The sequence below is a fragment of the Apaloderma vittatum genome, unplaced genomic scaffold (genome assembly GCF_000703405.1).
Source record: "Apaloderma vittatum isolate BGI_N311 unplaced genomic scaffold, ASM70340v1 scaffold13491, whole genome shotgun sequence".
In the NCBI taxonomy this organism is placed as follows: domain Eukaryota; kingdom Metazoa; phylum Chordata; class Aves; order Trogoniformes; family Trogonidae; genus Apaloderma; species Apaloderma vittatum.
Window position 1 is genome coordinate 1 of NW_009700858.1, and position 18227 is coordinate 18227.

Here is an 18227-nt window from a genome sequence, read left to right on the forward strand (position 1 = left end):
GGCGGCACGTGCTGAGCCGTCGCCTCCTGTTTCCTGTTGCAGTCCCCGCTCTCCGCAGGCGCTGGGGCTCAGGCCGTCGTCCAGATATTTCTAAAACGTCGAGCGGGCAAAGCTTGTACGACACAGAGGCTCTGGGTAAGAGCCCAGTAGCGCCTGTCCCCTCCTCACGGCAAACAAAGGATAAAGTGAAAAACTCAGGAAACAGTCCACCATGAAAAAAGAAACCACTATGGGAAAGGAACTGCTAGGACTCTCCTTGTCAAGGCTGGTATGTGAGAATAAAATGGCTCAGCGTTATAGATCGGTTTTTATATACTTCTCCATTGCACATGTCGAAGTCGGTGATAAAGGTCAGTGGCAGTTAATGGTGCCAGTTAACATCTTTCCCTGGAAAGCTAACGCCTCGCCAGGGGTGCCATCACTGCAGCCTTTGCGTGTTGGCTCCCCAGTGGAGTGGCTGTTGGCTCTGGAGGGACGTACATTTGTCACCCTTTCTCTTACCCTGCTGTTGGCACTTATTCCATCTCAATAGAGCAGAAGCATTTCCAAGCCATGTTTATTTTCTATACAAAAGAGGACAGGGAGGTGGCCCATTTTTAAAGGTGCTTTGGAGCAAGGGCGGCCTCTTCAAAGATTGAGTCAGTGGCTTTTAGGGTGGTGGCCTGGAGAAAAGGAAATAGAGCAGGAAGAAGGTAAACATTACTGAACAGAAATAGGTAAGTTCATAAGGTTACCTTAACTGGAGTTATGACAGTGATCGGAAACTTAACTGGCCATATGCTGCTGCTGTTTCATTCCCATTTAATTGCATCATCATTCTACAAAAGGCTCTATTTACCAGACTAACATATGCTATTAGACAAAGAGCGCATGCTCAGCGATTCAAATAATCAGTTGTCACTGAATTACACAATATTTTTACCACTGAATTCTAGCAATTTTATTCTTAAGCTAAAATGCAAGGGGTGGCATGGCTGTTTTTATAAAATGTATTTTCATCATACATTATATAGACCTTTTTTTAATGTGAAAGCTGCTAAGTTCCACCACAGCCATGAGTCTCTTACCAGAGTTGGCCGATAGGCTTTGAATGCAATGCAGTACCTCTAACAGCTAGCATGAATTTCTATTCCTTGAATATACATGAACTAGCCCTTAATGGTACATATATGGCCTTTTTTCTCAATTGCATTGGAGAATCTGGATTTCTTAATTTATTTTTTCTGTGAGTGCTAGCTCAAAGCTGGAAACAGTGAGCATACTTTTACTCAACTATTCTGCTGGATAGCCCCAGATAGTTTAGGAGTCTAATCAGACTAGTTGCTTATAGTTCTTAATCCTCTTTCAAAAGTGACCTACCCAAATTGTGAAATACACAGAACAAGCTGTTACAGAAATCCAGAAAATAAGTGGCTTTCTGACCCCACTCCAGAGCAGTAAGGGAAGTAAATCTCTACATAGAGGTCATTTGTCAGTAGTTAGTGACTTAGTATAGTAGTGAAGAAAACAGTGTTGTCTGTACCTCTAGAAGCTTAACTAACTTTACAGTGGATATTTTCGAGGTATGTAGAGCTTTTAAATTCTATTTGGTTCGTATTTTTTGTGACAGAGTAGCAGCATATGGAAGTGTGGGAAAAAAAAGCGCCAATACATCTTTAAAGAAAACAGTGCATGAAGAAAACTGAAATGTAAACTGAAAGCTGGTTAGTGTCAAAAATTTCCCTCACTGCTCTCTAGAGTTCTCTTCACAAAATGCATAGCAAATCCCGCAATCCCAGTAAATCAAGAAATCCTGGAAGGGGATGAAGCTGTTGCTCAGGGTGAGGAGCTGGACTGCTGGGCTGAGGTCAGCTGTACGCGATTCAACAAGGCCAAGTGCCAGGTCCTGCACTTGGGTCACAACAGCCCCAGGCAGTGCTGCAGGCTTGCGGAGGAGTGGCTAGAAAGCTGCCCAGCAAACAAGGACCTAGGGGTATTGGTAAAGAGCCATCTGCACATGAGCCAGCAGTGTGCCCAGGAGTATCCTAGCCTGTGTCAGGAATAGCGTGGCCAGCAGGACCAAGGCAGTGACTGTCCCCCTGCACTCAGCACTAGTGAGGCCACCCCTTGAACCCTGTGTTCAGTTTTGGGCTCCTCAGTACAAAATAGACATTGGGGTGCTGGGGCATGTCCAAAGAAGGGCAATGAAGCTAGTGAAGGATCTAGAGCACAGGTCTTATGAGGGAGGGCTGAGGGAACTGGGGTTGTTCAGCCTGGAGAAGAGAAGGCTGAGGGGAGACCTTTATCACTCTCTACAGCAACCTGAAAGGAGGTTGCAGAGAGGTGGGGGGTCAGTCTCTTATCCCAAATAACATGCAATAAGACAAGAGGAACTGGCCTCAAGTTGCACCAGGAGAGGTTTAGATTGGGTATTAGGAGAAAATTCTTCATTAAAAGTGTTGTTAAGCATTGGAGCAGGCTGCCTAGGGAAGTGGTTCAATCACCATCCTTGGATGTGTTTTAAAAGCTATCTAGATATGGTGCTCAGGGACATGGTTTAGAAGTGGGCCTGGTTGAGTTAGATAATGGTTGGACTTGGTGATCTTAAAGGTCTCTTCCAAGCAAAACAAATGCAAAGATCCTTAAAGTTGACATTACAGAGTAAAAGTTGAAAAGTGTTTTTATTTCCTCACAGAAACCATTTTACCATGTTCTCTAATAATTTTCTTTTGTTCCTCCTCTTCATTGTCATGGATCTCTAAACTCAAGATCAAGGCTTTGTTTTTTTCAGTAACAGTTTGGAGACTCCCTCTCCTCTTCCCAGTGAATATCTGGCTATTGCCTCCCCTTGCCTTTCTCACTACAAATTTCCACAAACGGAACATAATGATCTAGGTTTACCACAGAATCCTGCCAAGTGGCATTGCATAGGTAGGCCTGGCTACACAAACATCTCCCAAATCCTGGCTTCCGACAGGAAGAGCCTTGCATCCTGTCAGATGCATCCCAGTGATCCCAGACTCCACCAGCATCTTTTTCTTCCTTCTCCCAGAGAATCCAGGCAGTTGCATTTCTGCCTTTCCTTAGCTCAGTCAGGTTTTCAGGGAAGAGGCAGTCAAGAGGAAGGGGAATGTCTCTGCTTTGAGAGTCATCACTTCATCCCAACTGTGGTCATGCAAGGAAGGACACATGCACAAAATAATATGCCTAGACTTTCCCTCTTCCAAATCTTATACCCTCCTCCCATCCAGTTTGTAAACCACGTGATGTAATCCATAAGCAGAACTTCCCCAACACCTCATGATTTTTAAAATATGAAAGACAGGAGAGCCAGAATTGGTCTGGAGCAAGGTGTGTGCAAAATGCCCCCCAAAGGAGATGTAAAACTTAGCAAAAAATGTGTTTCTAATAATCTTCAACAATTTGGTACAAAGATCTGTTTATTACCCAACATGACAGAGTAAATACAAAGACAGTGTGGAATGTGATGTTTACAGGAAATTTCACTACAACATGCACAGATACTATTGCAATGTTATTTTAATAGTCCAGAATGTTAAGCTGAATAAATATTTCTTGCTTCAAAAAATGATTTTTACTTTTACATAAAAATATATAATATTGCACTTTTTACAAGGCCAGCAATTTTGCATATTGATTTGTAACAAATGGACTTCTACTTTATAAAAATAAGCCTTTGTGAACAACACCCCAAACCAGGGAGCACAAAAGCTCCCCAAAACCCACAATATTTGTATTTTTTGTCTTAAATAAAGCACATCACTTCAACATGAGCCAGGAAGCTTTTCAGTCTGTATTTGGACCTTACATTAACATTTAGACAATGAAAACATGACTAAAGCCATCCTATACAATGCTGCTACAATACACACAGTTCAAAATTCAATTCATAAGAGTATGGAGCCACTTGCTTAACTGAACCAAAGACCAGCCTTTGTGTCACAGACTATGAGGATATTTTTCTTCATTTTTTTTCTGGTTTGAAAAGTTCTTCAATTAGGAAGTTGCAAGAATTTCTGAAGACTGTTTAGAATTTTCAAAAGAAGTGTAAAGACTTCTTGTGTGCATGTCATCTTCATCACAACTCAGCAGTTTCATATATAGTGTTTTGAAAGATGAACCTTAAACATGAGAATGTAGAGCAGTTCGTCTATATGGCAAATAGTGGAACATGTCAATGATGAAAAAGCAAAGCAATTGAAAAGAAAAATGTAACTACATCAGACTTGTGTAGCATTCTTGCTTTACCATTCATGTGACTAGTAGGCACTCATTCCTAATGTCAGGTTTAGAGGTCTTCAAATCCATCAACCAAAACGTTAATTGTTTGATGTGGCCTAAGAATTCAAATTTAAGCCTTCCATCATGGAGGCTTATTTTTTCCCCCTTCAAAAAAATAGCACCTAGAAATAAATAGCATATTTGCACAGTGTATCTGTGTAAACTCGTCCAAATCATCTGATACCCACGGACATTGATTATTCAAGCAGTTAGATTCAAACATTTTACAGTGTGTAAGTTCTAGTGTCATGGAAGTTCACAATGACACTAGAACAGAAGCACATCTGTGCCGCCTTTAACATGTGTTTTAGGAGTTCCAGAAGATAAGCTCTGTGTGTATATAATATATTCTGCCACAGAATTGCAATGGCTAGTTGTTACAAAGTTAGGGAGTTAACATTACAATAAAAAACAAAACATGATCTAACTATTGCTTCATGATTCCATGAGGTGTCTACCCATCGCCAAGACAAATATTTTTGCCTGTTGTAAAAGCTATTACACTAACAGAGAAGATGGCAAAAAAGATAACAGAAATACAATTTTTCGCATTACAATACCATAAGATGGTGCAAAAAGCACCTACTCAGTTTTTTGCTTCTCAAAAAAAGCAATTTTAAGTGGTCTTGGAATTTTAAGTTTTGGGTTGCTTATCCCAGAGCTAGCTATACCACGCTCAACTAATCAGATTTATATATGCTAACATTTTAGTAGATATTTACAGAACTTTACACTGCCAATATTGTACAACATATGAGGGAGAATAAGCATTATCAATCTTTTTTTAATACTTCTGTCTAAGAAGCGATTAAAAAAAATACTATTATGTTTTATATTGCAGCATTTTGACTTGTATGTTAGAGCATTTATGAGTCACTTTGCTGGTATTGGAGTAAATGACCAGAGCTTCCTGTTGACCTGGATATGCTTCAAGTTTGTGCATGCACGTACCTAATTTTACAACCACCTTAGGCCACTCTTAAAAAATAAATCTATTCCGTCATTCGAGATACATTCAAGCTACTTCAAACCCCAATTAAATAAGAGATTCTATAATCTATTTTGGATTTAAAGTGCATCAGAGATATGAGTTAGCAGCAAAAAGAGTCATCACCCAGCTGCATAGCTGCTAAGGAATGAATAGAACATGGGTAACTTCAAGCGCTGCTGGTCCTTGCGACACCAGGCTATAATATTTCCATCGCTATTAGCTGTGAACAAGTGATGACCATCACAGGAGAATGTAAGGCTGAAAAACAAAAAGACAATCTATTTTTATATCAGATTTGGCTATTCTAAATGCTAGAAGACATTAAAAAGCTGTAAGAGTATAGCCAACAATGATAAGCTCTCAGGGGAGACCCTGTGAGTACATTGCCATAGTAATATCTTTGCATATACCAGCTTATTCTTTTCTGTAACCAAACAGGCTGAACTACAGCTTTGCCCAGCACTTGAGCATGGCACGCACTTTAGTACTTGTTTCTCTGCAGCGTCAAAGACGAGGGTAGGATTGGTAGGAGCATCCTCCTCTCTCCCTGGGCTGCCCCTTCTACTTCTGAAAGGAAGACTTTTCAGCAGCAGAACTCTGTGCCCTCTGAACTTGCTGACAAAGGCAGAAAGCAAATCCATCCCATTTCATAGCACAGCACAGGACTTTTGTTCAGCCAGGCATTTCTTGAGCTCTAACCGTCGTAAAGCCCTTCAGTCATGCCACGGGTAATGTTAGAGAGCATGAAGGTCAGCATCCATTTTCTGTCTCATTTAAGCAGGAAACTTTAAATTATTCAATAGCCCCTAAATCATTATTAACAAGCTTTTTGAAATATGCTCCTTGAAGTAGGTAACAAAGACCGCAACTGCTATCGGACAACACTTAATGTTTCTAAAGAATAGCAATTAGCAGTTTGGGTTTTAAATGATATTTCAGCAATAGTGAAAAACTTTCAGAGTGATTTGTTACTATGCTAACATTAAGATGATACATTTTTGGGCGTAACTTTTAAGACCTCTGTGCAGACTGCTGTACCGCTGGGGATATCAAAGACTCAGAGGCTTTGACTGTGTTCTGAAAACACTTTGGCATAAGAGTAATTCTGCTTATCATCAAGGGGAGTCAGAGAAAATTACATGAGCACTTCAAAATGGCAGCTTCCAGGCTCCTCTGAGTTTCCTTTACTCCTTTCTCTACTGTTTCCCTCCAGGATCAGGAAGAAAGTAGTCAGGAAAAATACAGCATTTTTCTCTCTCAGAAGTAAGTGAAAAACTCAGAGTCTGGCAAAGTTAAGATTATCTCATGATTTTTACACAGATTCTGGGGAAAAAAAAAATATTAAACTTAAATATTAAACTTATTCTTAAGAAGAGCACTTATTGTTCATTTCTCAGGGGAATCCTGCTAATTTCCATCTGCCAGCAGCAGAACCTAGTTATTACTGTCATTACAAATACAGTACATTTGTGCTCATTTTGCTTTCATGAATAATTAGTGGGATTGCTTTGCTCTTTTAGACATGGGTGTTTACCTCCTGTTCTCATGTCAAATCCACATTCAACACTCAAGGCTATTTTGTTGTGGGTTGGTTTTCTCTTTCTTTCCAAAGACAAAAATTAATTTATTTTATACTTAAGACCTTTTTACCTTATAATAGGTTTGGCTGACTTTGAAAATGTTATTTCTCGTACTGGCTTCAAGTCCCATGTACTCCACAGTCTGAAAGAAAGTAATTTTTCTTTATATTTAATTTTACAAATATTTGGGTGATAAACACAACCTGGTTAGCAACTACTAAGACCAGAAACTGAACAACAGCTTGTCCATCTTTTTTAAAGCCAAATATCAGCATGATGTTTGGCTACACACTCTCAAACTGTGAGCTTAAGGTATGAAGCATTTTAATAAACAAAAGTTTCAAATGCTTACCTTACAACTCCATTTTCAAGCCCCCCTGCAATCACGTTGACGGACACTCCTTCCGGCTGGTTAGAGAAAGCAACAGAGCAGATACTTTCCCTGCAGTGCACATGTCCCACAAGATCACCATTAACCGTCCAAAGCCTCAAATCGCTACCCCCTCCAACTGCAACAGAACATAGCCTGGGATTATTAAAAAAGAAATCTAGACCACAGCGAGGTCCAAGCAATAGAGTCTTGAAGTGTTAAAGAATTCAACTTTGAAGATCAGAAGGTTTAAATTACTCAGTGACATGTGCCGTAGTAAACAATTACCTCTTCCCTCCTTTTGTGACAGGAAGCATGCAAACCACCAAGCCACTACAGTGATTTAGAAGACCTCACTTCATATTTATGGAACACTGTACTTACAAAATGCTATAGCAATTGACTTGTAATGAGCAATTTTCATGTACTAACAGGGAAGCCATAAGAGGGAATTTACGCTATCTACTTTAAATAGCTAGTTCCTGTACCCTGGCTTTCATTTGAAGCAAAATACTTAAAAGCAGCAAGCACAGTTATTGTAGGTGATTATCTGGGATTATTTATCAAAGAAGCTAATAATCAGCTACTGCTTTGTTTTAAAAGGGATTGAAACTCATGTTCCTTACGAATCAAAGAATACAATCTTTTCCAGAAAAAAATAAACTGTTTGTGAGCTACAGAAGTGTCATTCAAAGTCTCCATGTAATTTAAAAAACTTTAAAACTGAGACTGCCAGAATAATTTCCTCTTGTCCTTTAATACTATAGACTGTGCTATTTTACCTTTTTTTTTTTTCCCTTTTCATTTTTTTTGCCCTCCTCAGATTCAGAACTATATTAGTTTCAGTTCAGTCTGTGGAGGACTAAAGTAAGAAAAGGTGGCTAAAACATACTTCAGTATTTAAGACCTATCTTACTCAAGGCAAAAGAGAAAGAAAATTCGGCTAAAGTGAGAACCAAGTCAGTAACTGTCTTGTAACAAAATGGATAAATGAAGTTATGCTCTCTTCCTTTTTATTCTGTACCTCCTTGGATCAATGGAACAATATTCTGTCGTTTAGATGGAGACTATTCCTATTCCCCCCAAGCCCAGCCTCAAGTTACCACAATACACACAGGTATCCTTATAGACAGCCAAATGGTATGTGGACTCTGGCTCGGCCCTGCTTTAGCAATACACAGTCTGGTAGCACACAGTCAATCTTCAAGTCAATGAGTATCCCAGTTATGAAATACACAAAAAGCCACTGCTCAAATAGGTCTTAATGCTCTCATCTGGAAACAGGTCTGTGTGAAAAACAAGAACGTACAAAAACCTGCTTTAAAATAAGATGGGGGAAGGTCTATATTTGCTTGTGGGGATAGGAAGCACTTAAACTGATAGAGCAAATAAAAATGCTGTTTTTCTAATACACTGTACTCCCCTGAAAAACTGTACCTTTGATAACAAATCTCTGTTAAAATGAAAGCAGCCAACTTCACAGAATTTAGGTCTCCCAGGAATCTGCTGAGATTTCAAGCTGTTAGCTATTATATCTCTACATTTTACTCAAACATCTGCCTAATAATTTCTGGAGAAATGTCTATGATCCTATGTAAAAAAAAAAATAATTAAAAAGATAGCCCTTCTATTTGACCAAATGTATCCTCAGATGGTGGACATACACTCAGGTAACTAGTTTAATAGCAAGTGTCACGATTTATTTGGTGTGCAGATCAAAACAGTTTCCTCAACCACCAAATATACCTGAATCACAAACTGTTGCAATATCACCAGTTGTTTCGCTCGCTGAAACTGCTGTCACAGGACTCTTGTGTCCAGACAGACTCTGGACATAGCACAGCCTGAAGAAAATAAGAGAGAATAAACCTAAAGTTCTGACTCAAACACAGAAAAGGTTCTTTGAGGAAAATAATTAAGTTACATTAATTTCAATCAGCAGCTTGCACTATGATGACATTTTTCATATTCATTCTAGAATTTCAACACCCTTCATGGCAGGAAAAAAAACCAGTAAGGGTCTGACTTCACATTCAGATCTACACAGAACAAATATAGTTAATTTAAAAAAGGTGAAGATGAACTCAAGGGATGGAAAACAGTAATTTATAAGAAAACCTTTGGAAAAAGTTAGATATATCTGTCCCTGTTCCATATATATGTACCTGTTTAAATCCCATATAATGCAGGTTCCATCTTTACTGACACTTATCATTATACTGTACGGTTTGCATACAAACAAGCCTGTTACTTCTGCTGTGTGACCATACAGATGGACTTGTGACTCCATTTCTATCTCCGAAGGCTGAAAAACAGTAAGATAAAACATGAACTCTTGTGAAAAAGGAAATTAATACTTTTTTTTTTTTTCTGAAAAGGATAAACCTAGGGACAAGTTTCTGAGATTTCAAAAAATGGTTCCCACTGCTTTTAAACGTCATCAGTTTATCAACGTTGTAAATGCTTTATTATGTTTAATGCTTTATAATGCAATAAGCCATGTGTATCATTCATGTTCAACTTTTTGCTTCCAGTGTTATAGACTAAGCAAACATTTTAATGGGGTCCAATGAACTGAAATGAAGAACTATGGTACTGCTTCTGTCTCTGTTACACACCTTGAAATCATCTGATTAGCTTTCTGCAAGACTGGTATTTCCACATGACAGCAAAATGACAGTCTCCAATATTTTAGCATCTAAAACAAGCACTTGGAAACAGAAGGAAAACCCAGCTAAGCAGTTATCACTCTCTGTACAGGAAATTACTAGGAATCTCTCCAGTTGGTGCCAAGTCCTTCAGTGATACCAAGTTAAAAAAAATATGCAGGAAGTGAACTTTAAATACAGAAACTGCTAGATAAAAATTAAAGCTGCAAATTTAACACTAAACAACACTTCTTATTCAAGTTACATCACTGGAAACAATTCAGATTTCCTGAAAACTAGCTAAGTTGAAGCAGCTGCTTAATCAGAATACTAATGCTTTAATTAAGACAACTTGCTGTACAGAGATCGGATTAATCTTTGTGAAAGAAAGGAACATTTTTCTGCTTGTTTCCTCAAACGCGTCAGAGCACACTGTCTGCATTTTTGTATGAGGGTACACGATGCACATAGCCCATCTACAAAAAGCTTGAAAATAAAACCAGACAAGATAAAACTATGCATATGCTTTAGTTTACAGAAAATTTACATGTCTTTCTGCACTAAAAGGGACAATATATATATATGTAACACTGTCAAAGCTAATATACTTTTGGTAACAGGAAGATCTGTTACTTTGTTCTTACTACGGAGCATCCCATCCAAGTAGGACACTTGGGAAATTATCCAGTTGCCATTCTCAGAACCATGTGGTAGTTCACCTGTGCAGATCCTTTAAACCTTGTTCATTGTAGAGGGAAAAAAAAAAGATACCAAATTTTTCCATAATAGCCACAATTGAGACTTCTGGGTTCCTGAAGAACTGACTCTGATGACCCTTTTACTGTGCTCCTCTCCTTTAAGTGTTTGCTGTTGATCATTTCAACACTTAAACTGAAGGCAGGATTTCCCTTTAGCAGCCTGTCTCTATATTACTAATAGCAACGGTTTAGTGATTCTTCACTGGGTTATTGTAGTGAGACAAACAGGAATTTTAGCACCAACTGTATGAAGGTCTAAAGTTATGAAATAATTACCTTAAGACCAAAACACCATCCCCTTTTTACTCCCCACTTGCTTCTAGGTGACAACCACTAAAACAGTATCTAGACATGGAAAAACATGCAGGTATGTAATCTACATTTAAATAGCAGGTCTTTTTGTTGATTACCCCAGATGATCACACCTGTGACACAAGTGGAAAATTTGTTATCACTGCACAGCTTTACTCAAATGGATCATTAAAGAGCTCTCTTTCTGACTATCAAAGTTGTCTTGCAAACAGACAGTGAGAGCCAGAGTAATCTGTAAAACCAAAAACCCTGAGTTGAGGTTTCAGTGAAGGTATGACTCACTGTCAAGATAGATCACAGTTTCAAAGCAGTGCTTCATTAGTTGTTTGACCATCTTGAGCAAGGGCTAGGAAAAACAGAGCATCTGAAGGACAACACAGAGGTATTTTTTGAATTCTGACATCATGCCTTCAAATTCCCATATCCAACTAACAACATACCTGTTTTATGCCTTTGCATTGAATTTACATAAGCATGAAACAGGGCAAAAAATTAATGTTTCAAGTATTACATTATAACAAACTGTTCACTTGCTCACCGAACAGCTGACAAGATGCATCCAGAACAGATGCCAGGAAGCACATTTGCATTCCCTGCAGCCCTGACTTGGGTAACTCAACAACGGGAGCTACAAAACTGGCACAAGGTCAGTCTGCCTGGGGCATGTAAAATTGTCAGTGCTGAGAAAATCAGCAAAGATAATCTCAAAGCCAACATCTGTGCAGCTGAATAAAAATCACCTGTTCCTAGGAAATGCAGGGAACTTAAGAATCATTACCCCACTACTAGTTTCTTTTTAGTATTGCAGAAGGCAAGTATATTGAATTTCTTTTTAGTATCTGGTGAACAAGTAACGTGCCTGACTTAAGAACCAACTGACTTAAGCTTGCAGGCTTCAAGCTCTATTCCATTTTTTTTAAACTCAAAATGCTGCTGAGCTCAGGAAATCTGAGTGACAGATCACCAGAATGTAAAAGAAAGCCAAGGAAGAAATCATCGTATGGTTGTGCTTTTCCCAGTCTAAGCATCTACTGCTGGCCACCATTGTAGCAGGTCATATCAAGGTTCTCTCTAGCCCATGCAGCGATTCAAGAGCATCAAAAGCAGTACGTTATCATAGATACATTTGCCAATACCTGTATCAAGCTAAATTTGAGAAATCAATTTACTTTAGCCGTTACTATGGGTAATCCTGTAGACACGCCTAAAAGGACCTGTCAAGAAAGTTGCAAACTCTTTGTTAAAACTATGACAAGTAGCAGTTACTGCTAGAGAAAGTCAAACAGAGGCTCAGAAACTCAGCCTGGACCAGAAAGTGAATTTTGAGTTCTATTTATGCTTTCAATATTATGCTTATTACCACATAGTATCAGGCTGATCTCTACTAGTATCTTCCGCTAATGCATTAAGTAATGCAAGTCACTTTTCTCCCATGCCTCCTTACAGCTTTTTCGCTTGGGGAATATGATAAAGGGAAGAGGCTTAGAGGTTAATATATGTGCTGTCTGAGGTTTCATCCCATCTCTCTGTGCTGTAAAGTGCCTTCTGCATTTGAAATGCTGTTTACTTTAGGGAAATGCATTCCACAATTTCAGTTAAGGCTTCGAAAGGCTTCCTTCACAGAAAAAGTTCCTTAATGTAGTGAGCTTCACTGTGCCAGAGCTTCGGTTCCAAGCCCTGGCCTGAATATAGTCAGAGCATATGTACAATCCATTATGCATTCAGATGATGAGGGCTTACTAGAAATCTAGCAGTATGTGAACAACAGCTGAAGAGAAACCCACAAATAAATATGCTGAACTAAATCTATTTAACAATGGCAAAAAGGATCCTTTCAAAAATAAAATAAAAATTCAAAATTTATTCAAAAACAAATACTAAACAAGCACTCAATCTTTTTAGCAGTTGTCCTGAATGTAACATTCTCCTTTTCTCACTTTTCCTGTTCAAGAATGTAATAGTGAATACAGCTAAATGCTTAAATATTAAATCCAATGGAACTTACCGTATTGCTAGGGAATCTGTTCATATATGCGGTGATGACACCAGATTTACTACCTGTGAACAGCTGACAACTGTCAGGCACCCAAGCACAACTTGTTACCTGGAAAAACAAAAAGCCAGAGAAAATCAGAACAGAAACTACTGTAACTGCTATTTTTGTTATGCCATAGCATTTGGTCAGACTGATCCTTTATTGATTATCCTAAGGAAATCCATGGAAAACACCTAAGCTAAAGCAATACAAGAGTTAAAATGTACCTGCTCTAGGTCATATTTATTATTACTTCAGAAACAAAGAGGGAAATCCTGTGTAGCCTAAAACTCACATATAGAGAACAGTGAACTACCACAGATTTTTAGATCTATAGAAGCATCATGAGCCAAAATCTTTTTGGTAGAATCTCACCAACCACCGCAGCCTAACAGAGATTATGCAGCATTCCCTAACAATCTTTTAGACATTCTTTTCAGAGGAATCCTAAATTAAAGTGAAGTTCTGCTTCTAATGCGAGGCACAATTGTAATTTTCCTTAAATGTAAACATTTATAAATGCACACCAATATGCCACAGGAGAGAAAAGCTGCAGAATTTAAATGCATGCAAAAAAGGTTTTTCACCTAGTACAGTAACACATCCAGGAACAAGATCCACTGGAGCAATGAGGGACACAGTCCAAAAGGGAGAATAATACCAATTAAAGACAGTTGTGTTTGGATGCTCATCTCCAAGAAGAATGAAAGGAAAAGTACCTACTGCCAAATCATGCCACCACTTAAACTAGCAATATTAAATTGAAGACCAAGAGACTGATTTTTTTTTTTTTTTTTTACCTGATGGAACTGTGAACTCTGTATAAAATTTACTGGAGGTTCACTTTGCTTGCTTTTCAGTCGTAAAATGTTATCGGCATATCCCCAGCTCAGGATAGCTGACCATTGAATATCAGTGCTGTGCATGCTTCTCACACCTGAAGCAAGGCATATAATATTGTGTCACATGTACAACAAGAAGCTGATCACTTTGATAGTCAACAATAAAAATCTCAATGCCACATTTTACCAGAAGCTAGAATACAAAAAACCCCCAAAGTTTCAGAAAGGTATTTTTTGTTAGGCTATGGCTTAATCTGTAACATATTACAAACATAGTTTTCAGAGGCTATGTAAATAGTCGGGTGTTCACCACAGACAGCTTGCAACCTAGACCAAGCGTTTTTGAAGAAATCTTGCTTATATTGGTAATGGAGAAAAGGGGAAGAGGCTGACAACACAGCTAGAGAAATGATTGTTCATAACAACGTTACTTTTGTTGACTAAACATGAAGATACTTACTTTTTAAAAATCTTTACTACATGTTACAAAGAAAACTAAAGAAGATAAGAGAACCAATTTGTATATTATCAGTAATAATCCCTCCCAGGAGTTTATCTGAAAGCAGAAAATCCTTCACCTCTGCTTTTTGCTAATAACTTTTCTCATTCTGTACCTCTAAAACCTGGTTCCTTTAATTCTCCTTGCTTTTGTCACATGTTCTTTTCATCTGTTCTTCATTCTTCTTTGACTGAATGTGCTGGCAAGTTCTAAAGTTAAATCCTGATAATTCAGTCATTTCAACGAAAAGACTCAACTTAATTATGGGATGCCTGTACGTAGTTTTGAAAATTACAAGGAAAATCGACTCTCCAAGAAAAACACCACATGTGGAAGCTGTTACTAGATTTATAAATCAATCTTTGGCAAATGTGACTAAGTCTGGGAAGTTCACTGGAGAATAATAGTAGCATTAGATTTGGTGGTTTTTTTATGGCTCATTTTTGTATGTATTGTGCATGTAGATAACAAATTCATACCTTGCTCCTTGCTATATATCATCAAAAGGCAAAATTTGCGGGACAAACCACAGATAGCTTTTGTTGGTAAAGCCTGGAGAGAGCCGAACCTTTCTCCATGTGGTTGGCTAAAGCAGACAACAGGATCTGGAGCGCTTGGGGAACCAACATATTCTCCCCACTTCAAGCCTTTTATCCATGGTAATGGACTCTAAACCAAACACAAATAAGGTTCAAATTAAAAGGGCATAAAAAGTTTTCTGAAAAATATATGAATGACTCTCCCTTGGTAATGAAATATTTCTGTAAGCAATCACATGGTAAAGACTACTGAATTATTCTAAAAATACTAGAAAGACAAGTATGAAGCACTGTAGTATTATCAGCTAAACTATTAAGGGAATACTCCCACTTCTTTAAGGGCTGAGATAGCAAGCTTGAAGTTCAGGTGGTGTAGTGAAAAATACCAATTTCTTTAAATGTAAGGATTCAGTTTCTCACTGAACTTTAGGGAAAACAAGTGTTTGAATTGAAGAAAGTTAAATTGTCTGTAGATAGTGATGGAAAAAAGCATAGTATGTGTTACCTACTATAGGTTTAGCTTACATATTCCAGAATTTATCATGGAAAGTATAAAACTGGTTACGCAAAATGCTTTCCAACACTTATTTGCTATGTATGATAAATATATATATAAAAACACAAATATATATCATAAATGCATGAAAATAATTTGCACTATCACTTTACTAATTTTGTGTGCTTTCTTTACAATATGGGTAGGAAGTTGCAGCTTTAGGAAGGTAACTGTAAACATAAGGGTACAAAAATTACAGCATATAAATGTTAATTAAACCATCTTGCAAGTCAAAATGACGTACTGGATATATTATTTCTTTAGTGTGTTCTCTGGTTTCTCTGAAAGCAAACTGCACAAGTAATCCCATGGCAGCAGGAAGTTCTCCTTCCATGATAAGCCTGGATCCAGGTCTGCTAACATGTGCTGCATGGAAGAGCTGGCGAGGTGTTTGCCCATAGGTTTTAATCATTGTTTCAAGGGCTCTTCTCTGAACAGGATCCTCAACAGCAGAAACATCCATCCCAAAATAGGTCTAAAGAGGAAAAAAAAATAAAGGGGGAGTGGGGGAAGGGGCAAGAATAAGCTCATCTGGTTTTGTCTTTGGGAAAGCTTCCTCAACACACACAAATTTAGAGGCAGACTCTCCAGGTTTTGGTTAAGACTTGGACCAGAAGCCATCCCAAAACAGCGGTGCTGACTAAAGGGACAATAAGAGTAACCTTGTCACCACTTCTTTATCAGAAATAACTACATTAAGATTTATCATGTGAGCTGCTCCTACAGCTTTGACTAAGTTCTGTCAAAGAGGTTTTCTTAGTACACCTTTATTAATCTGTAAAAAAACCAGAAGGGTTGCTGATGATGAAACATTGACATAGTACTCTGTACCTCTTTTTAATTAATATATTAAATTTCTGGTTCAGGGTGTGGAGGGTGGGAGAATCTTCATATTCCAGGAGAACAGAAATTCTTTCTTTTCCCTACTTGCCTTTCATGCCTCTCTACCATATACTTTTCCTCTGTCACACTGACAAAGGCCTTGACTTTTCACTTTAAAAAAAAAATGAAAGCACATAAACTTAATATTTGATAATTAAGGTAGTAACTAAATCAATACTTAAGCACACAAAAAAAGGAAAAGGAAGGAAAGCGTTTGGATGGCAGCTGGGGGGAAAAAAAGAAAAAAAGGCAGTCACCACTGCCAAACACTACTGTTTAATTAGCTCTTCCAGCTGTAGAATGAACACTAAATACATGAACACATTTGAATACATTTGAAAGCAGGACTGCCTTGCTGAACAAACCTTGTGATAGCAAGGACTGAAGCTAGAGAATGCAGTCCAAGATATGCATGTTACAATTCAGTAGTGAAATTCTGGAAGTCTTCACATTAAATGAAGACTCATTTAAAATTAGGTTTACTGGAGGGGAAAGTGCTCATTAGAGGGACAAAACAAGATGCCTATGAAGGGAAGACCACAAATAATGAGCTCAGGACAAAATGAACTATTGTACTTATATCAAAAGCTGCAGCACAATCTGCCTAAATGAAACACTTCTTTGAGGTGGAAGCAGATGCACACAAACATACCTGTACACCACTGCAAACAACTATCCAGAAAGTCTAGACCCCATACCTGACCATCCCCCGCACCTACCTCCAGGCAAGAAAGAGAAACACAGATTCACTAAGTCCCACAATAGGCCCTGGGATCTTATCAGTTCTGCATTGAAACGGTTAAAGCCGTCACGAGCAAGGGATCTTGCTTCATACTGGATGTTTTCCAAGCAAGTCAGACTGAACTTTCCCCCATTAAGTTACTAAGGACAACGAACAAACTCACTGCTTAACAAATACTTACTGCAGGGTGAAAGACATTAATAGCCTGAACAGAAGCTTTGCCTTTTTGCTTATAACCAAACACCAAGTCAATCCAGTGACAGATTGTCTGGGAAACGTGGTCAGACTCCAAAGCCTGACGATGAATCAAGATGAAGAGACGAGGATCGTTACGAGCCCAGGGTGGAAGATTCACATGGTTAACTCTGTCACCATTTTGCCGTACTCCAAAGTCAAAACCTAGAAACGGGAGTAAATGTTCCAATATTTTAGTTATCATGCAAATGGGAAAAAAAAAAAAATCAAGAAGTTTCTCTGCACCTCTGACAACTATGGAAGAACTTCCCATAAGTCCCTGGAAATATTCAAGGCCAGGTTGGATGGAGCCTTAAGCAACCTGATCTAGTGGGACATGTCTCTTTCATGGCAGAGGGGGTTGGAACTAGATGATGTTAGAGATCCCTTCCAACCCAAATTATTCTATGATTGTATGCAGTCCTACATAACAGCTTTTTTAGCATACCCTACAAATTAGTGCCAAATTTATCCCATCCATTTACTACTTGGCATCTTCAGTCAAGGGCTATACATGTTCTCAGTTTCAACCCATAGACTCAAACACACAGCTGTTTGGGGTATATAGTTTATATAGGTATATATCGGTATCCTCTTAGCATACCTTCTCTGTTAACTAGGAAGTCAGGAAGGTAGAAAAATTCTGGGATAAGCTCCTTTACGTCAGTCATCGATTCATATGAAGAGAGTCTCCAGGTCGTATTGGTAGAATGAAAAGTTCTGTCTGGGATGTCAAAACTTTGATCTGTAAAGAAATCCAAACTGAATTAGTTACATCCATGATGGCATATCTGCAACTTCAAGTAGTTAACTGCTCTCAGAAGAATTCTGAATACTCTCAGCTGCCTCAATTACTGTGTGTTACACCTGGACTGCAAGTCAAATACAGGTCAGTTGTTTATTCTACATAGATGAAGGTATAAACGTAAGAGGTACAGCTTTATGGTCTAGTTTGATA

At 38.3% G+C, this 18227-nt stretch overlaps 1 protein-coding gene across 1 annotated transcript in view; it reads right to left on the reverse strand.

The window, feature by feature from the left end:
- Positions 1-5189: 5189 nt before the first annotated feature.
- LOC104267451 (lysosomal-trafficking regulator-like) overlaps positions 5190-18227 on the reverse strand; it is a gene marked incomplete at its 5' end in the record, with an annotated part of 34248 nt that continues 21210 nt past the window's right edge. The window contains 11 exons of the mRNA XM_009878918.1: positions 5190-5530; positions 6923-6994; positions 7205-7361; positions 8969-9066; positions 9388-9527; positions 12946-13044; positions 13776-13912; positions 14796-14985; positions 15656-15886; positions 17217-17434; positions 17874-18014. Of these exons, the coding sequence (XP_009877220.1) occupies positions 5392-5530; positions 6923-6994; positions 7205-7361; positions 8969-9066; positions 9388-9527; positions 12946-13044; positions 13776-13912; positions 14796-14985; positions 15656-15886; positions 17217-17434; positions 17874-18014 (1622 nt within the window). The remainder of the gene's footprint in view (positions 5531-6922; positions 6995-7204; positions 7362-8968; positions 9067-9387; positions 9528-12945; positions 13045-13775; positions 13913-14795; positions 14986-15655; positions 15887-17216; positions 17435-17873; positions 18015-18227) is intronic.